Source organism: Electrona antarctica, assembly GCF_951216825.1.
Source record: "Electrona antarctica genome assembly, chromosome: 2".
NCBI classification, from domain to species: Eukaryota; Metazoa; Chordata; class Actinopteri; order Myctophiformes; family Myctophidae; genus Electrona; species Electrona antarctica.
Genome location: NC_136807.1, coordinates 16320023 through 16339211, shown reverse-complemented (window position 1 = coordinate 16339211; position 19189 = coordinate 16320023). Strand labels below are relative to the sequence as shown.

The 19189-nt window shown below is 43.3% G+C and overlaps 2 protein-coding genes across 2 annotated transcripts in view; one reads left to right on the top strand and one right to left on the bottom strand.

Annotated features, from left to right (window-relative positions):
- Positions 1 to 19189, bottom strand: part of nol4lb (nucleolar protein 4-like b) — a 185311-nt gene that overhangs the window by 113182 nt on the left and 52940 nt on the right. The window lies entirely within an intron of this gene.
- LOC306942824 (centrosomal protein of 41 kDa-like) lies at positions 3535 to 5010 on the top strand (the record flags this gene model as incomplete). Its single annotated transcript, XM_079528941.1, has 1 exon — positions 3535 to 5010. The coding sequence occupies one exon, from the start codon at positions 3535 to 3537 to the stop codon at positions 5008 to 5010; it is 1476 nt and encodes a 491-aa protein (XP_079385067.1).

The following is a 19189-nucleotide window of genomic DNA, read 5'->3' as shown; positions in this document are numbered from 1 at the left end:
TGTGGAATTTGGCCTTGACAGACGGCATGTTGAAAGGAAAGATTCTCCTGAACTACCTTGAATACAGCAAAGGCTAATTTATACTTCTCACACCAAAAATAGCCAATCTACAAGCTCTCAACGCAGGCTACACTGTGAGCTTGTAGATCGGCTTGTAGATGTGATCAGGCTTGTAGACGTGAGCATGTAGATTTTCTGAGCACAAACAAGTAGGCTATGATGAATCAGGCTTAATAACTAGAAAGAGAAAGGTGTGCTCAGTGAAACACTTATCTATGCCAGGCCGGGTGTACTGTAACTCCATATTTGTGCAAATCAATGACATCAGCCATCTATGACATATACAGTACTATGATGAATGACTCCAAGTTAATAAAATGTAACATTTCAAAAGATGTAAAAAAAAAAAAAAGTGAAACAAATGCATGGGCTTTGCTGGCATGCAGAAAACATTTGATCTGACCAGTGGTTTGTGAGATTGAGTCCCGGATGGACAGACAAACTGTCAATATAATCAATACACGGTCCGTCTAGAGGTGTGCATAGTTGAGCCATGTGGCCTTTCATCCGGGGTGTCTGGCAATGTTTATCTGTTTGAAGGTCAAATATTATAAAACATCAACTCACATTATCTTACACAACGTGATGATTTTTGCACAGCAGGACGCCATCATACTGTACGTCTACATACAAAACACGTTTAAGATGAATAGTTCAGAAGTTATGTAGAATGTGTAGGTGAATTGATTTTGACCTTTGGCCACCAACTTGTACCATAAATCGTCAGATATTGAGTTAAGTATTGTGATTTGTTGAAGATACAGTCTATAGAGTGACGGTAGACAGGCTGACATTACATACAGTCATCCAATACCTCCACAGCTCAACTAATAGGGCTTCGGACCGCCGTTAATAAATCGCTGAGACAAATGAGGAACAAGAACACAATTATGTCACTGTTATGCACCTGTACACGACACAAGATGTAACATAATATAATGGTGTCGTAAGGAAACCTTGAACCTAATGTGTTATACAGCTTTTGGAAATAGCATAACAGGCAATGCTGTGGGGGAGAGCAGAAAAAACAAGAAAAGCTCCACTACAAATGAATAGGAGAAGTACTGTATATTTAGCATGTAGTAATTGAAGCGTACGACTTTCTCAGAAACATGCGGGACCTCGTGTTGGGATCCTAGCAGGTGTATACTGTTACTGTACGTACAGTAAGAACTTTATAATGTCACATTTACTCACTACAACTCTACTGGATTGGAGACAAGTAACGCTGGATAGTTTACACCCGGACCAAAGAAACAAGTTGCAATGCATTTAATTATAGCCTCCAATCATTTCCCAAATGAACCGATGTGTGAACATTATAAGAAATTAAGCTCAATCCACTGAATTCACCACCCAGTCGTGTCACATTGAGCTTTAAGTTCAAACCGTTGACCCCACAAAACAAGCACTAACTGTTAACCACTCAACCATGGAAACTGAGATGATGAGTGTCAATGTCCACAGACAGATGTCTCATACTTGTGGGACTGGGGTACAAAGATTTCAATTATGACACCACACACACACACACACACACACACACACACACACACACACACACACACACACACACACACACACACACACACACACACACACACACACACACACACACACACACACACACACACACACACACACACACACACACACACACACACACACTTTAAACTTTGACCTGCTCCACAGTCCACAGTAAACCTTAACCACTCCACCATAAAACGCTGTCTTAGTACAATGTCTGATAATGTGTGTAGCTATACTAGTGCTTTGCTTACACTGTAGCTATAGGCTGTATTAGTCAAATAATGAGCCATTGACATTCATTTTGTTTACATTAGCTTCATGTTTCTACCCATTATCTAGGCAGAATTACAATCCTTGTGTTAGAGAATGTAATTTAATACAAACAAATAGCCTACCCTACATGGCCTGCCCTACACCTTTGATGAGATACCTAACCTCAGTGTCCCCATTCCCTGGCAACCAGCACAATTAAAAATACATTCAAAATAAATCACAACTTTTGAAATCTGTTCAATCACACCGTCAAATAATCTGTTAAATTATCAATTTTAACTCAATCAAACGGACCGCAAATTGTACAGTGCGGGAGGAGGAGGCGTGAGGGGCAATGTGGCAGCGTGTGTGTGCCACATTGAAAGTGTGCGGGAGGGAGCGTGGTCATTCCGCAGCACCCCCACCCCCGTGGAGACAGAACAATGTGACAGTCACAGATAGGCACACTGGCCCACTGCACTCTGCAATTACACACAGTCAGCTATACGCTCTCGTGAATAATACATATTAATTATAATAATAAATTAAATTAAATAAATGATCAGGGCTGCCAAATGTGCCAATGCCACAAGATAGACCACTAATAGCTACTCACTGCCTAGTTGTAATATGTTGTATAGTCACAAATAATTCATAGCCGAGGACTAGCCTACTATTCCACACTTTTACAACAACGCGCCTCAGTTGGACCGGACAGGCAGTAATGCCCTCCCGATAGGACTCGTAGCCTACTGTACGCCTGTAAGCATAACAGCATGACAACAACTAAACATCCTAAGTAACTTCACTCTCTATCGCTTTACGGTGACGACAAGAAGTGCGAAATGTTACTTATTTTAGATAAACGTGCGATATTTCCCGACCCGACCGGATGAATTGGCATCGATAATAATAATCAGAGCGCTTCATCAATACTGCAGCCAATATACACCTCGCAAATTGTGTGACCGCAGGAAAATGCAGGATCGCCAATTCAACGCATGCAGAGCCTCGTCGCTTCTCCCTGTTGTCATTTAAAGAGCAGGGGAAAGAAATGGGCTGCTATAAGCGCACACACGCACAAACAACTCGCTCCAAATTAAAAACATAACCCTTTCCTGTACAGATTGACGAAACATAAATAAAAAAACACCTTACCTTCACTCCAACAAGATTTCAAACATGAATGTCGATCGCTCCTCGTTTCTAAAACATGCAACCTCCGGGGTTTATTTGATTTTATGTCTCGTTTCTGCTGTGTAATTGTATTTATTTATTATTTATTTGTGAAAGGACAATATATCCTGCTGTAAGGGGAGGGAGCGCCAGCGCACAGCAGGACCCCTCAAGATTCTCTCTGGCAACCAGCCCCAAAGACGGGGGCGGGGCCACGGGCGATGACGTCACACCCAGTGAGTATGGTGTGTGTGTGTGTGTGTGTACTGTGTGTGTACTGTGTGTGTGTGTGTGTGTGTGTGTGTGTGTGTGTGTGTGTGTGTGTGTGTGTGTGTGTGTGTGTGTGTGTGTGTGTGTGTGTGTGTGAGAGAGAGAGAGAGAGAGAAAGAGAGGGCATGTCACAGGGCCCATGACGTCACACCCCATGTAATGAGTGTAGCCTATTTAAGGGAGTGAGAGAATGACATAATTAAGAGTGAGAGAAACGATAGAATTGAGAGTGAGAGAGTTCGAGATATGAAACCCATTGGGAATCCAAAGTACTTTGACAAACGAACACCAGAGAACCCACGGTATAAACATGTTAAAGCGAGACTGGACACAGGATGCAGTCTATCAAAGTATCTGGAAAGGGTGGCAGAGACCCAGAAACATTACAGGTACCGCAATAATGAGCCCTTCAAACGCCTAAAGGTGCCATTTCTTGCACAGTTGCTACTCCAGGTAGCGTCTTTAGCGGAGCTAAATGAAGATGTGGATGGTGACGAACCACTCAGGCAGGAGGCTGAGACACCCGCTCCCTATCTGGGTGACAGCACAGACGCAAAGACACGCGACAGCACGGACACACAGTCTGTGATGTCAGAGGCAGAGGTGGCGGCAGAGGAAACGGCAAAGGCCAAAGCAAAGGCAGACACACAGCGCATGTTTGAGCTGACCATGCCCAAACCGTCTCCCATGCCGCCACTGCCTCCAGAGAACAGCAGAAGGGAGCCCGGATACTCCTGCAACTACTCTACGAGGTCCACACTGCTGAGCGTTATAAGTGGAGTGGGAGAGCTGGACATGAACAAGAACAGGAACAAGAACTGGAACAGTCAGACGCACCCTTCGGACATGAATAGTCAGGCGCACCACCAGCCCCCGCTGAACAGCAACATTCAGACACCGGACAGAAACACCAGTCAGACGCACCTGCTGCCGGACAAAAGTTCACGTCAGACACTAGTGACTGCCGCCACCACTCCACTGCTGATCGACGGCCTCCTGCCACCATCTGCAGCATTGAACGTTCTCAGAGGAGTGGGAGAGCTGGACGCGGACAGGAGTGGTCCGATGCCAGTGACTATCAAAACTCCGCGGCCGTACGACATCTACCCCGACTGCCCCTACCTGCTGCTGGATGTGCGGGACCAAGAGCAGTATGATCGGTGCCACATCATCGGTGCAAACAATTACCCCCTCACCAATCTCTTAACCCATCACATAAACACCACGGAAATGCGTGCTTTTAAAAACGCAGAAGAGAAGATCATCATTGTGTACGACGAGGATGAGATTCTAGCCAGGCAAGCGGGCAAATTAATTTGCGAGCGCGGATTCGAGAATGTCTACATGCTCTCCGGAGGTCTCAAGTTGCTTGCTCAGAAATTTCCGGAAGGGATGACAACGGGCTCCTTCCCAGTCTCGTACCAGCCCTCTCCCACGTTGGCTGGGGGGAGGAGGCGCCCGGTAGAGTCGGCACCGCAGCCGGAGCCGCAGGTCATCATGGCGGACAGGAGGTGCAGGCTCACCGCAGATGAGCGGGCCAAGATCCAGCAACAGCTGGATGAGTTTTACCAAGGCAGTGAGTCCGACAGTCGCTTGTCTAGCCGACTGTCCATCAACAGTGTCCAGTCCAACATGTCCGGCAGCAGTAGCAGTAGTAGACAGAGCATGGCCATGGCCAGGAAAGAGGCTACCAGGGCGCAGAGCTGCAGACCCTGGAGGTAACCTACCTCACGCCGAGTGATGTGGACACACCAAACTGTTCCAATTAGTGCATTATTCTGATGACAGATGCCAGATTGATAAGTAGTGTAACAGTAGCTACATGTACACGAAGTGAGGCAAGTTTTCATTCATTTTCCGTGTTAGCAGGCGGGGTAATACCACAAAAGGGTCAAACTATGAAATATTGTATATTGATTAACTTAAACTAGTAGATATAAAATTATTTGAGCAACTTGTATGGCCTATTTCTCATGTAAAATGTTATCAGAAAGTGTTTTTGTTGAACTGTATATATATTATATAGGGGGCTCAGTTAAAATGTTAAACTAAATAAATGTAACTTTTTGTTCTTTATTTTAGGTGACAGCCACAGTGAGAGAGAGGAAAGGCAGCAGGAGAGAGACCGCCGCCACACTGCAGGAAGGATGCCCTTGTTGCCTGCGCTCCCAGCAGACGAGGCCCTGGCGCACCCCGCCTAAATGTAAGTAATGTAAATTATGATACATGCAAGCAAACTGCAGACTGGATGGACTTGTGCAAGACTCCGAGTTACTCTATCTTCCTTTATTAAGCTTCTGTTGTGGGTGGAAATGGTGGGAGTGACTCATGGGTTGTTTGATCAGGTGTTTCTGATTGTCTTATTGTGCTCTCTTCAGCATGGTGCAATAGACACAATGTCAGCAGAGGGAGAACGTGATGGCTTAGTGGTGCAAGGTTTTAAAGCAGAGGTATTATGCTGCTAAACTTATAATATATGTCTTTCACGTACAGTTTCTTTTCAATTTAGCACCTTATATTCATGGCACTACATTTTAGCATAACAGTATGTTAGGGCTCTACTATTACTAAGGATTTGTATCATTGTAATGATCATTGTAATGATTATTACTAGTTATTATTATTACTGTAAGATGATGATGGTGACCACAAGATTCACATGACATGAACATACAGAGTTGAAAGCATAGATTAAATCTCATCGTTATTTTCTTCACCATAGACTTTGGATCTACAGTATGATGTGGTATTATGCTGTTTGTCTTTTAAAGTATAATATTTTTTAAGTGCATGCTTAATTTGATAAGACAGTGGCGAGAAACTGGGAAAAGTGAGAGGCTAGGCATGAATCTGAGTGGTGTGGGACTCAAACGGGACTACTGTGATGCGATCTGACATCACAGAACAATGTAATGATCATTGATTGTTGAAACTCATGTTTTGATAGACGGTGAAATTTGAATGTATTGTGTTCTATCTATCTATCTATCTATCTATCTATCTATCTATCTATCTATCTATCTATCTATCTCTATCCATCCATCCACCCCCTCTTGTTCCTCTCAAATCTGCTCCATCCATCCATCTATCACAGCTCTCAGTATATCCTATGGGATCCCGCAATGGGATCTCACAATGCAAATTAAAGAAATAGGGAGTCCCTTTACTAGGAATAAATTAACTCATGTCTTCATAAATTGCCCACTTCACTAGCCATGTGTACAACATAAACTAACCGAGGGTTTTCATGGAATATGGCTGCGAACTGTTATTATTGCTATTCATGTGCATTTAGTTATAGTTATTATTCTCGCTGTCAATCTTTGTGTTCCCCTGCCCTCTTTCTACTGTCTCACACATGCGCGCACACGCACACACACACACACACACACACACACACACACACACACACACACACACACACACACACACACACACACACACACACACACACACACACACACACACACACACACACACACACACACACACACACACTCCAACACGGTCGAGGCAGATGGCCGCCCACCCTATAGCTGAGTTCTGCTTGAGGTTTTGCCAATGCTTGCTCAGGGGGCACACGTTGGGTTTCTACTCTATATATAAAGCGTCTTGAGAAAACTTGATGAGTTTGGCACTATAATTTGGCACTATAATAACTAAATAAATTGAAATAACAAAAGAGAACCATTTCAAAACCCACCAAGGGGCATATTTCTGAACAGATGTAAGCCCAGCCCACCACGGTAAGTACTGCAGGAGCCATTGGGAGCGATCCAGATGACCTGGCGTATTGACAACACCCACAGAGAGAATTCATGTTGGAGGATCTCCATCACAAACCAATGATATAATATTCTCTCATGGAATACAACCACAATGCAACTATGAATCACTTGAACCTTACTGTAGTCCGTTTTCGGGGGTGGGGAACATTTGGGGAAAATAACAGATCTATAAGCAAAGCGACGTGTTGTAAGTGTGTAGATCGGCTATTTCTAGCGAAGAGATTTGGTGTAGAGGGAAATACTAGAGGATCCAATATAGAGCCCTGGGGATCCCAGTCAACTAAGTTAGAAGTATAAAGGGTTTAAGTGGTTATAAGCTAATAAATATCAGCAAATAGATGAAGATAGACTGGATGGAAATATAGATATATTAGCCCCCTGTTTCTCAACGTCTAACCAGAGGTTTGGAATGGACCCTTACAGGTCTGTAACTCTGAGAGTGTACAAATGGACCCAAGTGGACCCTGTAACAGCCGTTGGCTGTTGTGATTATGTTTGATTAGTGGTGATGAATATATATGGAGCTGATGCTATCATATCTATATATATTTATTAGTAGGCTTGTTTAGCAGGTACTAGGTTATAGGAGGAGCGCCTATTATGTTGCCTGGTACTGGTTGTTGCTTCTGTCCCCTGCAGGTGTTGAGTGACGTGTCCCAAATGTGTTGCCGTCCTGAGGAGGACCTGGCTTGGAGCCTGATCAGCCCTCGGATTGGTCCTGTGGCAGCTCAGGCCTCGCTACCTGGACTATAAAGCTCACTCTCTGCTTGGACTTTGAGGTGGGAACACTGCTGCGTGTGGTGTTGGAACACTGCTGCGTGTGGCCTTCCCTCCAGCCGACTGATTATGTGTTTCGTGTCAGGTTTAGTTGTAGTTCCATTTGTCTGTCTGTTAGGGTATGTTGTTTGTTAATCCATTCATCATAAGTGTTCATTCATTCTGGGCTCACAGAGCCATTTCGTTATGCACTAAAGCCACTTTGTAAGTTATATTGTTGATTAAGTATTAAACCCGATACTCTATTATGAGCCGTGTTGTTCTTTCATACATGCGTTACGGGCAGTAAAACCCAGTTCGTAACAGACCCTAATCAATAATTTCATAAAATAATAGATGAATAGTCTATCTTTATTTTGGGTATATCATTATAGGTGAAAAGTCTAAAAAACGTACAAAAATAATAATATTGAAAATAGGTTCATATATTTGTTGATAAAAACACAATATTATTATTTGATTAATTGAAACATGTATAGATTATAATTATTTTTACAAAGTTGCAGCCCTAAGACATACAAACATGCACAGAAACATCCAAATACCAAATTACTTTTACAAATAAAATTAGTTTGAAGTTTCCAATCTGATGCTATTCAATGGAGCAGCCATTGAGAGGCTTTTTCCTATATTCGCTATTAGTGTAGATTTCAATCCTACACAAACATTAAATTCCCATTGACAATGAATGGAGAATTTTACATCATAGTGTCTGAGCAAATAGTCATAGTGTCTATTTTACGTCATGATGATGTACGATGATAAGAGCGCCCCTCACTTCACATGGGTGTGATTTTTTTAATTAAAACACGTTTTTTTCCCCTCAATCTTGGACAAGCAGACACTCCTCTCCAAGTGTGTGAAGTTCTTTTTAAAGCCGTCGCGCTTCTCTGTATATTACATTACAGCAGATAAGACTATATGGTGACACTGAAGTGCTTTTTAATTTTCTTCTTACATGGCAGCGACCTTTTCCACTGGGTTCACTCATATTCATAACATAGTGTTTTAATATAAAGCAGAACCTGTGCGTGTCTGTGTGTGTGTGTGTGTGTGTGTGTGTGTGTGTGTGTGTGTGTGTGTGTGTGTGTGTGTGTGTGTATGCGTGCGCGGTGTGTGTGCTTGCAAGTGTGTTTGAGTCCACACAGTGATCCACTGAAACATTTACATGCCAAACCTGCCATCTACAGGTGAGTTATTGAACTACACAGTCATAGTAACCATGCGGTGAAAGTACCACAGCAATTACAGTCAGCACTGACAAGCGTGCTTATTGCTTCTTCTCCTCATTGCTAGCAGGAATGTAATGATCCAGTTAAGCCTGCACTGCAGCAAAAAAATAAATAATTCAATGTTCATATTTACAATTGTTGGTCACTGGGCTGATGCTTATTTTCCACAGCAAGTTAAAAGCGCTGGGCGAGTGGCATCATGTGCTGAGATTTAATGCCAGGCAATATTCATGTGATACTATCCCTGATTTTCATGGCATGGCACCAAAGGAGTCTGCTGTCTATAACAGCATTTGTCTATATGACCCCCGCTCGTATGTATGTATGTATGTATGTATGTATGTATGTATGTATGTATTTGGTTAAAATGGGTAAGGTTTTAAAAAAGGCAAAAGCATGCTCTGTTACACTGGCCTAAAAGTGGGCTTCAACTTCTGAGAATGTGTTTGGTTCATTAGCCACCAGATGGCATACCTTATAAGTATGTATGTATGTAGGTCTGTATGTCTGTATGTATGTATGTATTTAAAAGGGGGGCTTTCTTGTAAAATCCCAGCCTACAATACCTTAATGTATGTATGTATGTATGTATGTATGTATGTATGTATGTATGTATGTATGTATGTATGTATGTATGTATGTATGTATGTATGTATGTATGTATGTATGTATGTATGTATGTATGTATGTATGTATACTATGTACCCCAAATTCTTGCCCGGATATGGAGATTTTGCACTAAAGGTATGTCTCCAGTAACCTGTCCGAGACACCAACAGGGTCAACTGTCCAAGTTGGACTTACAGACGGTTCCACACTGGCCTCCAAATACTGACTGCACAGGGAAACCATGCTGTTATAGTACCGTGTCTTGTTTTGGGTATATTAAAGAGAAACATGAAATACTCCCTCCATCTTATGCAGGGAAGTGAAGGGAAAGGGAAAGGGCAGAAGGAAGACATGCCACTGAAAGACGTCGTAAACTCAACCTGAGAAGAAGCATCAAGTGAAGAAAACGATGACGTTCTCTTCTCTTGATGCAGATGTGCATGCAGCTGTTGGCAGGTCAAGCTTAAAACAACAAAAATGAGATGGTTTAAAGAATAAATGAAACATGATGCTTTGTATCACACCACTCAATCATGATGTGTTGGCTGTGAAAGGGCATGATGTGAAACATACTGTTGAGACTACATAGAAATGTACCTTTGATCAATGTGTGTGTGTGTGTGTGTGTGTGTGTGTGTGTGTGTGTGTGTGTGTGTGTGTGTGTGTGTGTGTGTGTGTGTGTGTGTGTGTGTGTGTGTGTGTGTGTGTGTGTGTCCTCTGCATTTGTCCTCTTCAATTTACTAGTTAGGCGTGTTTGTTTGATCAGCAAATACACACTCAGATCTCTGTCAAACAGCAGACATGCCTTTCTGTTTTCATCTTTTTCTGTTATTTTTTCTTCAAACACAGCAGGCAGTCTGTGGTGCCTTTTGTTTCTTCACTGGGGAAATATGAACCAGGCAGGCTCTGCATTGAAATGTAGCCTGTATAGGTGCATGCACAGCTGTCTGGAAACTACACACTGGTGTAGCTTACAGGGGAATTATTCAAAAAGCCTCAAACCTGAACTTGGTTCAAAATAATCTGGATAGTTCAGTGTGCTAAATCCAAGGACATGACCTTTTAAATGTTTTGCTTTCAGTCCTCGTCAGGGTGGGTGTCACTTGACATGTCATTTAGGAATGATGGTGTTGCTTTGAGAGTCTGTTGTGTTCCTCCTCAAGGCCTCCTGACTCTACAGTCTATACACAAAGCAGCCTTTATCAAACAACAAGCCATTCTCCCTTTGCAGTGTTCGCCTAGTCTTCTAGTAATTATAACACACCAACCCCCAACCAATCTTCCCTCCACGCACGCGCACGCACGCACGCACGCACGCACGACACACACACACACACACACACACACACACACACACACACACACACACACACACACACACACACACACACACACACACACACACACACACACACACACACACACACACACACACACACACACACACACTTTTAGCGTACCCAAAAAATAATGAAATGAGTTTTCTCTGGAGAAAGGTGGAATAATGGGCAGAGGGGGAGAACATAAACCATAATGAAGCACCTCATTCTATCTTTTTAATTCTCGCCCCAACGCCTCCCTTCCCCCATCCCTCAATCCCTCCCCCATTCCTTTCTCCTGCCCTCCTCACAACCCCCCTATCCCTCTCCTCCCCATCTCTACCTCCAACACTCCTCATTTACCCCCCAACCCTCCCACCACTCTTGGCAGTTTTCACCCCCACGCGGCACCTATCTCCTTTTTTATGTTCTCCTTTCCTAAGGTCTGTCAACCCTGCCTCCACTCTCCTCTCCCTTCTTCCTCCTGTCTTCTATTCACATATTCTCTCCTTTCTCATCTGCTCCTTGCACTTGTCATCCAAGTAGTTACAGTCCTCTCCTCTCCTCTCCTCTCCTCTCCTCTCCTCTCCTCTCCTCTCCTCTCCTCTCCTCTCCTCTCCTCTCCTCTCCCCTCCCCTCCCCTCCCCTCCCCTCCCCTCTCCTCTCCTCTCCTCTCCTCTCCTCTCCTCTCCTCTCCTCTCCTCTCCTCTCCTCTCTGGTGCATCTGCTCGCACTCCTTCCCCTCAGGAAGCATTCTGGGTAATTTCCCCCTCTTATTGAATTGGGACAGAGCGGATGGAGGGATGTGGAAAAGGAGAACGGATGGACTGAAGACGGCATAGTGTTAATGGGGCCAGCAGAGCAAAGACCTCCCTCACATAATGTACTGTATCCTATCCTCTCTCTCCCTCTGTCTCTCTCTCTCATGGAGACAAAAGAGCAGACTCTCAAAATAATAAACACCCCGTTTTCTCTTCTTCCTCGTTCTGTCTCGGTCTACACACTCTTTCTGTATTAAACAGTGGTTCAAGTCCAAATATCCATCCGGATGTATGGTGTAAATGCAATGCCCCTGGCCTCCACATAGACTGAAACGCTGGACTCCAAGCAGAGGTCTGCTGGTCAGTTGCTGACATTGTCAAAAAAAAGCTTGTATAGATTTATATTTCTCTCCTTCTTTCCCTCTCTCTCTTTCGCTGTCTCTCTCTTTTTCTTTCCCTCTCTCTCTCTCTTTCTCTCTGTCTCTCTCTCTCAGACAAAAGACTCTGACCTCCTTTTTCTCAGACTACTATTCAGCCATCCTGCACTCTGCTCCCCCTCTGCCCATTCGCGCACACATTTTAACGCACACACACACACACACACACACACACACACACACACACACACACACACACACACACACACACACACACACACACACACACACACACACACACACACACACACACACACACACACACACACACACACACACACACACACACACACACACACACAGTGAACCTAGTGCCCCCTTATGTCCTGTGTTATTATTTCTATAGGTGAGTGCGTCATTGTTCCTGTCTGGAGCTGAGATCTTCTGGGAATAACACTATAGGCTGTCTCACATGCACGCACACGCACACACACACACGATGGACACATACACACAATGGACACATGCACAGTGTTAATTGTGAAATAGTAACTCTTGAGTGTATTAAATGGACGCAAAAATACACTTTCACACTTTCAAGGCAAGGTTTCATCCTGATTCTACCGCCTTTCACGTACAATTACTTACAATTCATGGATATAATAATAATAATATAAAACTGCCCTTATAATGTACAAAGCAAATGGTAAATGGTAAATGGTGCATTTATATAGCGCCTTTATCCAAGGCGCTTTACATAGATTGTGCATTACATTCACCCATTCACACACACATTCATACACCGATTGCGGCGGAAGCCATGCAAGGTACCAACCAGCACATCGGGAGCAATTTTGGGGTTCAGTGTCTTGCCCAAGGACACTTCGACATGTAGACAGGAGGAGCCGGGATTCGAACCGCCGACCCATGGATCATTGGACGACCTGCTCTACCTCTTGAGCCACAGTCGTCGGAATAATCAACTCCCTGGAATTATTCAGGTGATGTTTTAAGGGCTATAATTTAAGGGGGGAACTAAGGGCTCCATTTTCGTCACCGCTAAACCCCTTATCCCTAAACTTCTTTGCCTTTTTTTTTACTATTTTGCAAAACATTTTTGAATAGTTAAAATGGCCAGTCTACAAGCTCACAACGTGTCCATGTAGATTAGCTAGTTGAAATATTCAAAAATGTTTTTCAAAATAGTAAAAAAAAGGCAAAGAAGTTTAGGGATAAGGGGTTTATCGGTGACGAAAATGGAGCCCTAAATCTAAAAACCAGAGTGGCTCGGACAACACTAAAATAATTTTCTATTTCAATCTGTGGAGTAAATCTATGGAACAGTATGCATGTGGAACTCAAGCAATGCTCAATTGTGAACCAGTTCAAAAAAAGATATAAAGAATGCATTATTATGAGGTATAGCGAGGAAGAGTTACAATGACACAGACATATCATTTAGATAATTGTACTTGTTGTATGTATATAGGAATATATATAATATGCCAAATGTATGTATTATATGAAATATATAAAGTATTTTTTATTGATAATATGATATATAGAATAGAATACATTATAGAGCATATACATGTTTATAAATATATATGACTTAAACTATTACATTATTTAATTATGTACTTAATTTCTCTGTGAATTATTTTGTTTAGTTTATACCATGTTGGTATATGTACTGACGTCAAGCGATGACGCTGAAATAAGTCATAAAGGGTAGGGTTATATACGTTTTTTACTTCTCCCTACTCCTTTCCCAACATATAAAAGTAAAAAAATAATAATAATAATTATACTTGCGGCCAGTGAGACTTTTTTGTCTAATTTTATCATGTTCGGAATAAAGTTTTTCATTCATTCATTCACAATATAACATTATTTGTATTACAATTAATTAATTAATACTTTTAATTAAATAATTAAAATTAAAGAACAATTACATGATGGTGACAGCCTTAGCCCTACCCATGAAGAAACCATAAACATTCAGTTTGTTAGGTTTCCATTAACAAGGAACTAACCTGTATAAAACCACTTATTTTAAATCGTCATCTTTAGACATTTCTGTTCTATTACCAGATCATCTGTGACAACAACACCTACATATTTCTACCACTCTGAAGCTATAGTATTGTGTTATTCAACGTCACCCAAGCCGTGCTACTCATGCTGAGTTGGCGGTGCCCGGAATCGAACCCATGAGCTTGCGGTCCAAAGGCGAGGAAGCCAGGCTCAAAGTGGTTAGAGAGCAACCTATGGACACATTCCTGTTAACTATTTGTTTTTTTGTGTTTTTCATTCACTTCCATATTTTACACAATAATAGAACTTTCACACGTTGAGTCAAATGTGACATGTTTTGCAAACCAATGGACAAAGCACGACAAAGGGAAAAGACTGTTAGGATCAATAATACAAAGTGCCATCTCGACACCTCCCTAAGAAAGGGCATCCTCTGCCTAAGAAAATGGCTGATTGAATTTCCGTTTATGCTTTTCCTTCAGAACAAGCTCTCATTTGTGTATGGGTGTGACGCGCACGCACGCACGCACGCACGCACGCACGCACGCACGCACGCACGCACGCACGCACGCAACACACACACAGCTATCTGTATATACCATACGGTCTGCTGTAGGCAGACATGAAATACATTTACTGCGAGCGCCACCTCACTTCCGAAAGGAACCCCAACTCTCCTTGCAGCAGGGGGCCTCTGGTGTCTTACACACTGTAACATCCTTACTAACTGAGTATTTCATTGTGTGAAGCCTTACATTTCGCTCAGTTTGCCAGTATAATAATGACCGATGACGATCATGTTTAACATCCAGCTCCTGCTATACTGCACTTTCCACACCTGCTCATTTTCACATTTTCATATGACAGATCTAATTGCAGATCTACTGTACTGTAGACTAGAGTATGTGATGATGGCGTACCTGGCAACACAAACAGATTTATTTTATTTTTATTTCAAATTGTATTCATTTAACCAGGATGTACCGTTGAGATTCAAGGTCTCTTTTACAAGGGAGACCTGGCCAAGGCAGCAGCAACATAAAGAATGTCAGTACAGTATTATCATACATGTGTTTTTTATGTGCAAGAGAAGAATAATCAACTACTTTCAACAAAAGGCCTTAATTAGAGGAAACTTTGCTTGACTAATAGGTATGATGATGTTGAAATGTTTCAACTAAAAAGAAAATGTTTTAATTTGGTACTTTTACATTTTTTCACTGATGTGAGGATGATAATGAGGAAAGCGCCAACTGGTTAGCGTGCCAATTAGAACAGCGATGACCCCATGTGACCTGGCAATGCTGCGTTTATTTTCTGGCGTACGTGTACGTGCGTGCGTGTGTGTGTGTGTGCGCCGTGTATGCTCCAAAACGTGTGTGCTCCAAAATGTGGAGAAAGAAATACAACAGCAAGCGAGTCAGAAACACGCACATGCATGTTTGTCAAATATATATGGACATGGAGGTGCTGTATGTGAGGTTGTGAGCAGCATGTGTCTTGCATTGACAAAAAGAGTCAGGCTGGTAGACGGACAGACAGGAATGCTAGACAGATGGGTAGGCTAGTAGACAGACAGGTAGGGCTGGTAGACAGACAGGTAGGGCTGGTAGACAGACAGGTAGGGCTGGTAGAAAGACAGGTAGGGCTGGTAGACAGATAGGGCTGGTAGAAAGATAGATAGGGCTGGTAGACAGACAGGTAGGGCTGGTAGACAGACAGGTAGGTTGGTATAAAGACGGGTAGGCTGGTAGACATAGATAGGGCTGGTAGACAGACAGGTAGGCTGGTAGACAGACAGGTAGGCTGGTAGACAGACGGGTAGGCTGGTAGACATAGATAGGGCTGGTAGACAGACAGGTAGGCTGGTAGACAGACAGGTAGGCTGGTAGACAGACGGGTAGGCTGGTAGACATAGATAGGGCTGGTAGACAGACAGGTAGGCTGGTAGACAGACGGGTAGGGCTGGTAGACAGACAGATAGGGCTGGTAGACAGATAGATAGGGCTGGTAGACAGATAGATAGGGCTGGTAGACAGACAGGTAGGCTGGTAGAAAGACGGGTAGGCTGGTAGACATAGATAGGGCTGGTAGACAGACAGGTAGGCTGGTAGACAGACGGGTAGGCTGGTAGACAGACAGGTAGGCTGGTAGACAGACAGACAGACAGACAGACAGGTAGACAGGTGGCCAGATATATTGTCATTTCAGTGTAAATTGGCACTCCAGCGTCTCCGTCCTTCCTGAGCTAATTAACTAGATGCTCAGAGGCCTGGCTTAATTGGAATGGTCTCAACCCTCTATTCCCTCTCTGGTTATCTACACAGGCACGCACGCACACACGTGACGCACGCACGCATGCGCACACGCACACGCACACACTCACACACACTCAGACATTGCAATAGGCACGCAAACACACACTGGCATGGATGGACACATACACAATCTTAACGCAGAGGTACGGGTGCACGCCCACACACATCCACCCTAAGAGAGCCATGGACACACACACCATCGTAGATAGGAAAGACCATGACACAAAAACACTATTATGCATGCAAATCAGCACACAGATACAACCACCCCCACGCAGGCACGCACACATGCACACAATTGTATTTATATCCCTGTGGGGATGTCAAATGCAATTTGCCATAAAAAATGTCATTTCCTATGGCCATTTTTCACCTAATCCGAAACAAACAACTAAACTAAAAACTAAAACTACTGTAGGTGAGAAAGAACAGTTAACTGAACTAATTGAAACGGTATTGCGTACTTACAGCACAAACATGAAAATATACAGAACATGTTCAGATTTAGTCTTTGTCAATTTGGTCATACCGGTGCGCACTCACACTCTCTCGCTCGCACGCGCACACGCACATGCACACGCACACGCATGTCCATCCTTCCTCTTCGATGTCTCCCTTTTGACTGATACCTGTCCATTTAAACTCTAGACAGGCCTGCCCCAAAGTTATTTGTGCAGCCGCGCCCGGCGGCCGGCGAAAACTAGAGTTCTCAACATGCCCGAAAATTAAGGCCCGGCCCTACCTGGCCCTAGCAGGTCGCATTTACTAAGATATGATCCCTGTTTTAGTATCATCCCTGATGATGTCATAGTGATGTCACGAGACCTGGGCAAAATATATTGTGCAGCAGACTGCTGACAAGCACCGCTGTCGCCTGGCCAGGGAACGCCAGAGGCGCCGCCGTCAGAGACTAGCAACTAGAGTTCTCAACAGGCCCGAAAATTAAGGCCTGACCCTACCTGGGCCCTCATCAAACCCTGTACATTCAAGACACTTCCACCGCTGCCACCCTTAGATCTCCATATATGGAGCCGACCTGTTCTGACGTTCCGTACAGGGTGTGATGAGGTCAGATCAACATATTATGTTGATCTGACCTCATCACACCCTGTACACTCAAGACACGCTCCATATATGGCTATTGGCTAGTGCACCCGACCTCGCCCTAAACCTCAGGCGTCTTACTGGTATATAGCCTCTAAGCCTACCACAAAAAACGTTCATGGTTTTGGCCCTAAGCTATAAACCAGGACCCATTGCATTCTGGTTTACTTTATCTGTCTCTGCTCAAATGACAGCAGTTCAAAATCAATATCCATAGTAGAGCTCAAACACATGGACGCACAGGACACACATCTTTGTCATGTGATACTTTACATATAACATAACTGAGAATAAGCAAATGATTATTAAGCTAATATGTCAAGATATCATGGATGTGTTTACTGCTAGATGGTTCCACGCTTTCACTTTTCCTAAGCATAAATGAGTTTGTATATCATCAAATCTGTCATCTAATTAGCCATGAGCGTGGAGCAGCTGCAACCTTGCTATATTTTACAATAATACCATTAGCAGAAGATGTCAGCGGAGGTAAACAAGTTACAGAATTGTATTGAAGGGATAGCCCCTTGAGATGCAGCATCTCATTTTCAAGGGGGTCCCATAAACCATGAACAGGATGCATAGAAACATACCGTACTAGTATACACAGATAGCTTGCTCACCCTCTCCCACCCACCCCGCCATCAGCTGTTAAACAACAGCTGAGGAAAGAAGGGCACAGTACAAATACATCAGTGTATATGTTCGTAAGGTACTGTCAGTTTAGAAGCATAAACAAGTTCAAGCGACAGAAGGATGAAATAGATCATTCCAATCAGATGGAGCTTTATAGCAGAAAGACCTGCATCCAACTTCATTAGAGATTTTTGATACATTTAAATAAGGATATATGTGGATATGACAAAGTAGACTGAACCAAATTCAAGTAAGAAGGGCAACTAAAATAAATGCATTTATAAATGAAGAGGAAACCAATGTAATTGCCTTCTTGATTTAGTCTGCAACCGAGCGAGCGAGTTGTACATGAGGCAGCGATGAGTATGGACACTTCAACACAAAACTGCTCAGGGAGTTATAGAAGACAAGAGGCTTAACCCATTTAGGCCTGACGTCGAATGTAAGTAAATGGTAAATGGTGCATTTATATAGCGCCTTTATCCAAGGCGCTTTACATAGATTGTGCATTACATTCACCCATTCACACACACATTCATACACCGATGGCGGAAGAAACCATGCAAGGCACCAACCAGCACATCAGGAGCAATTAGGGGTTCAGTGTCTTGCTCAAGGACACTTCGACACTAACTCTGGGGGAGCCCGGGTTCGAACTGGCAACCTTGCGGTTGCCATCCAGCCACTCTACCCCTGAGCCACCGCCGCCCTAAGTATTCTGAAAGAATATATATTCAAAGATTTGTGCCGCATTTTCACGGTTTTTCAAAAATAGCAGACCTACAAGCTCGTAGCGCGCCACTCGGTGGCGCGCTATGAGCTTGTAGATCTGCTATTTTTCAATAGCTAAAGTATAACATAATGCTTAGTTAAAACACCAAAAGGGGTTCCTGTACAGAATGGCTTAAGATGAGTGTCTGTGGTGTTCCGATATACACCACAC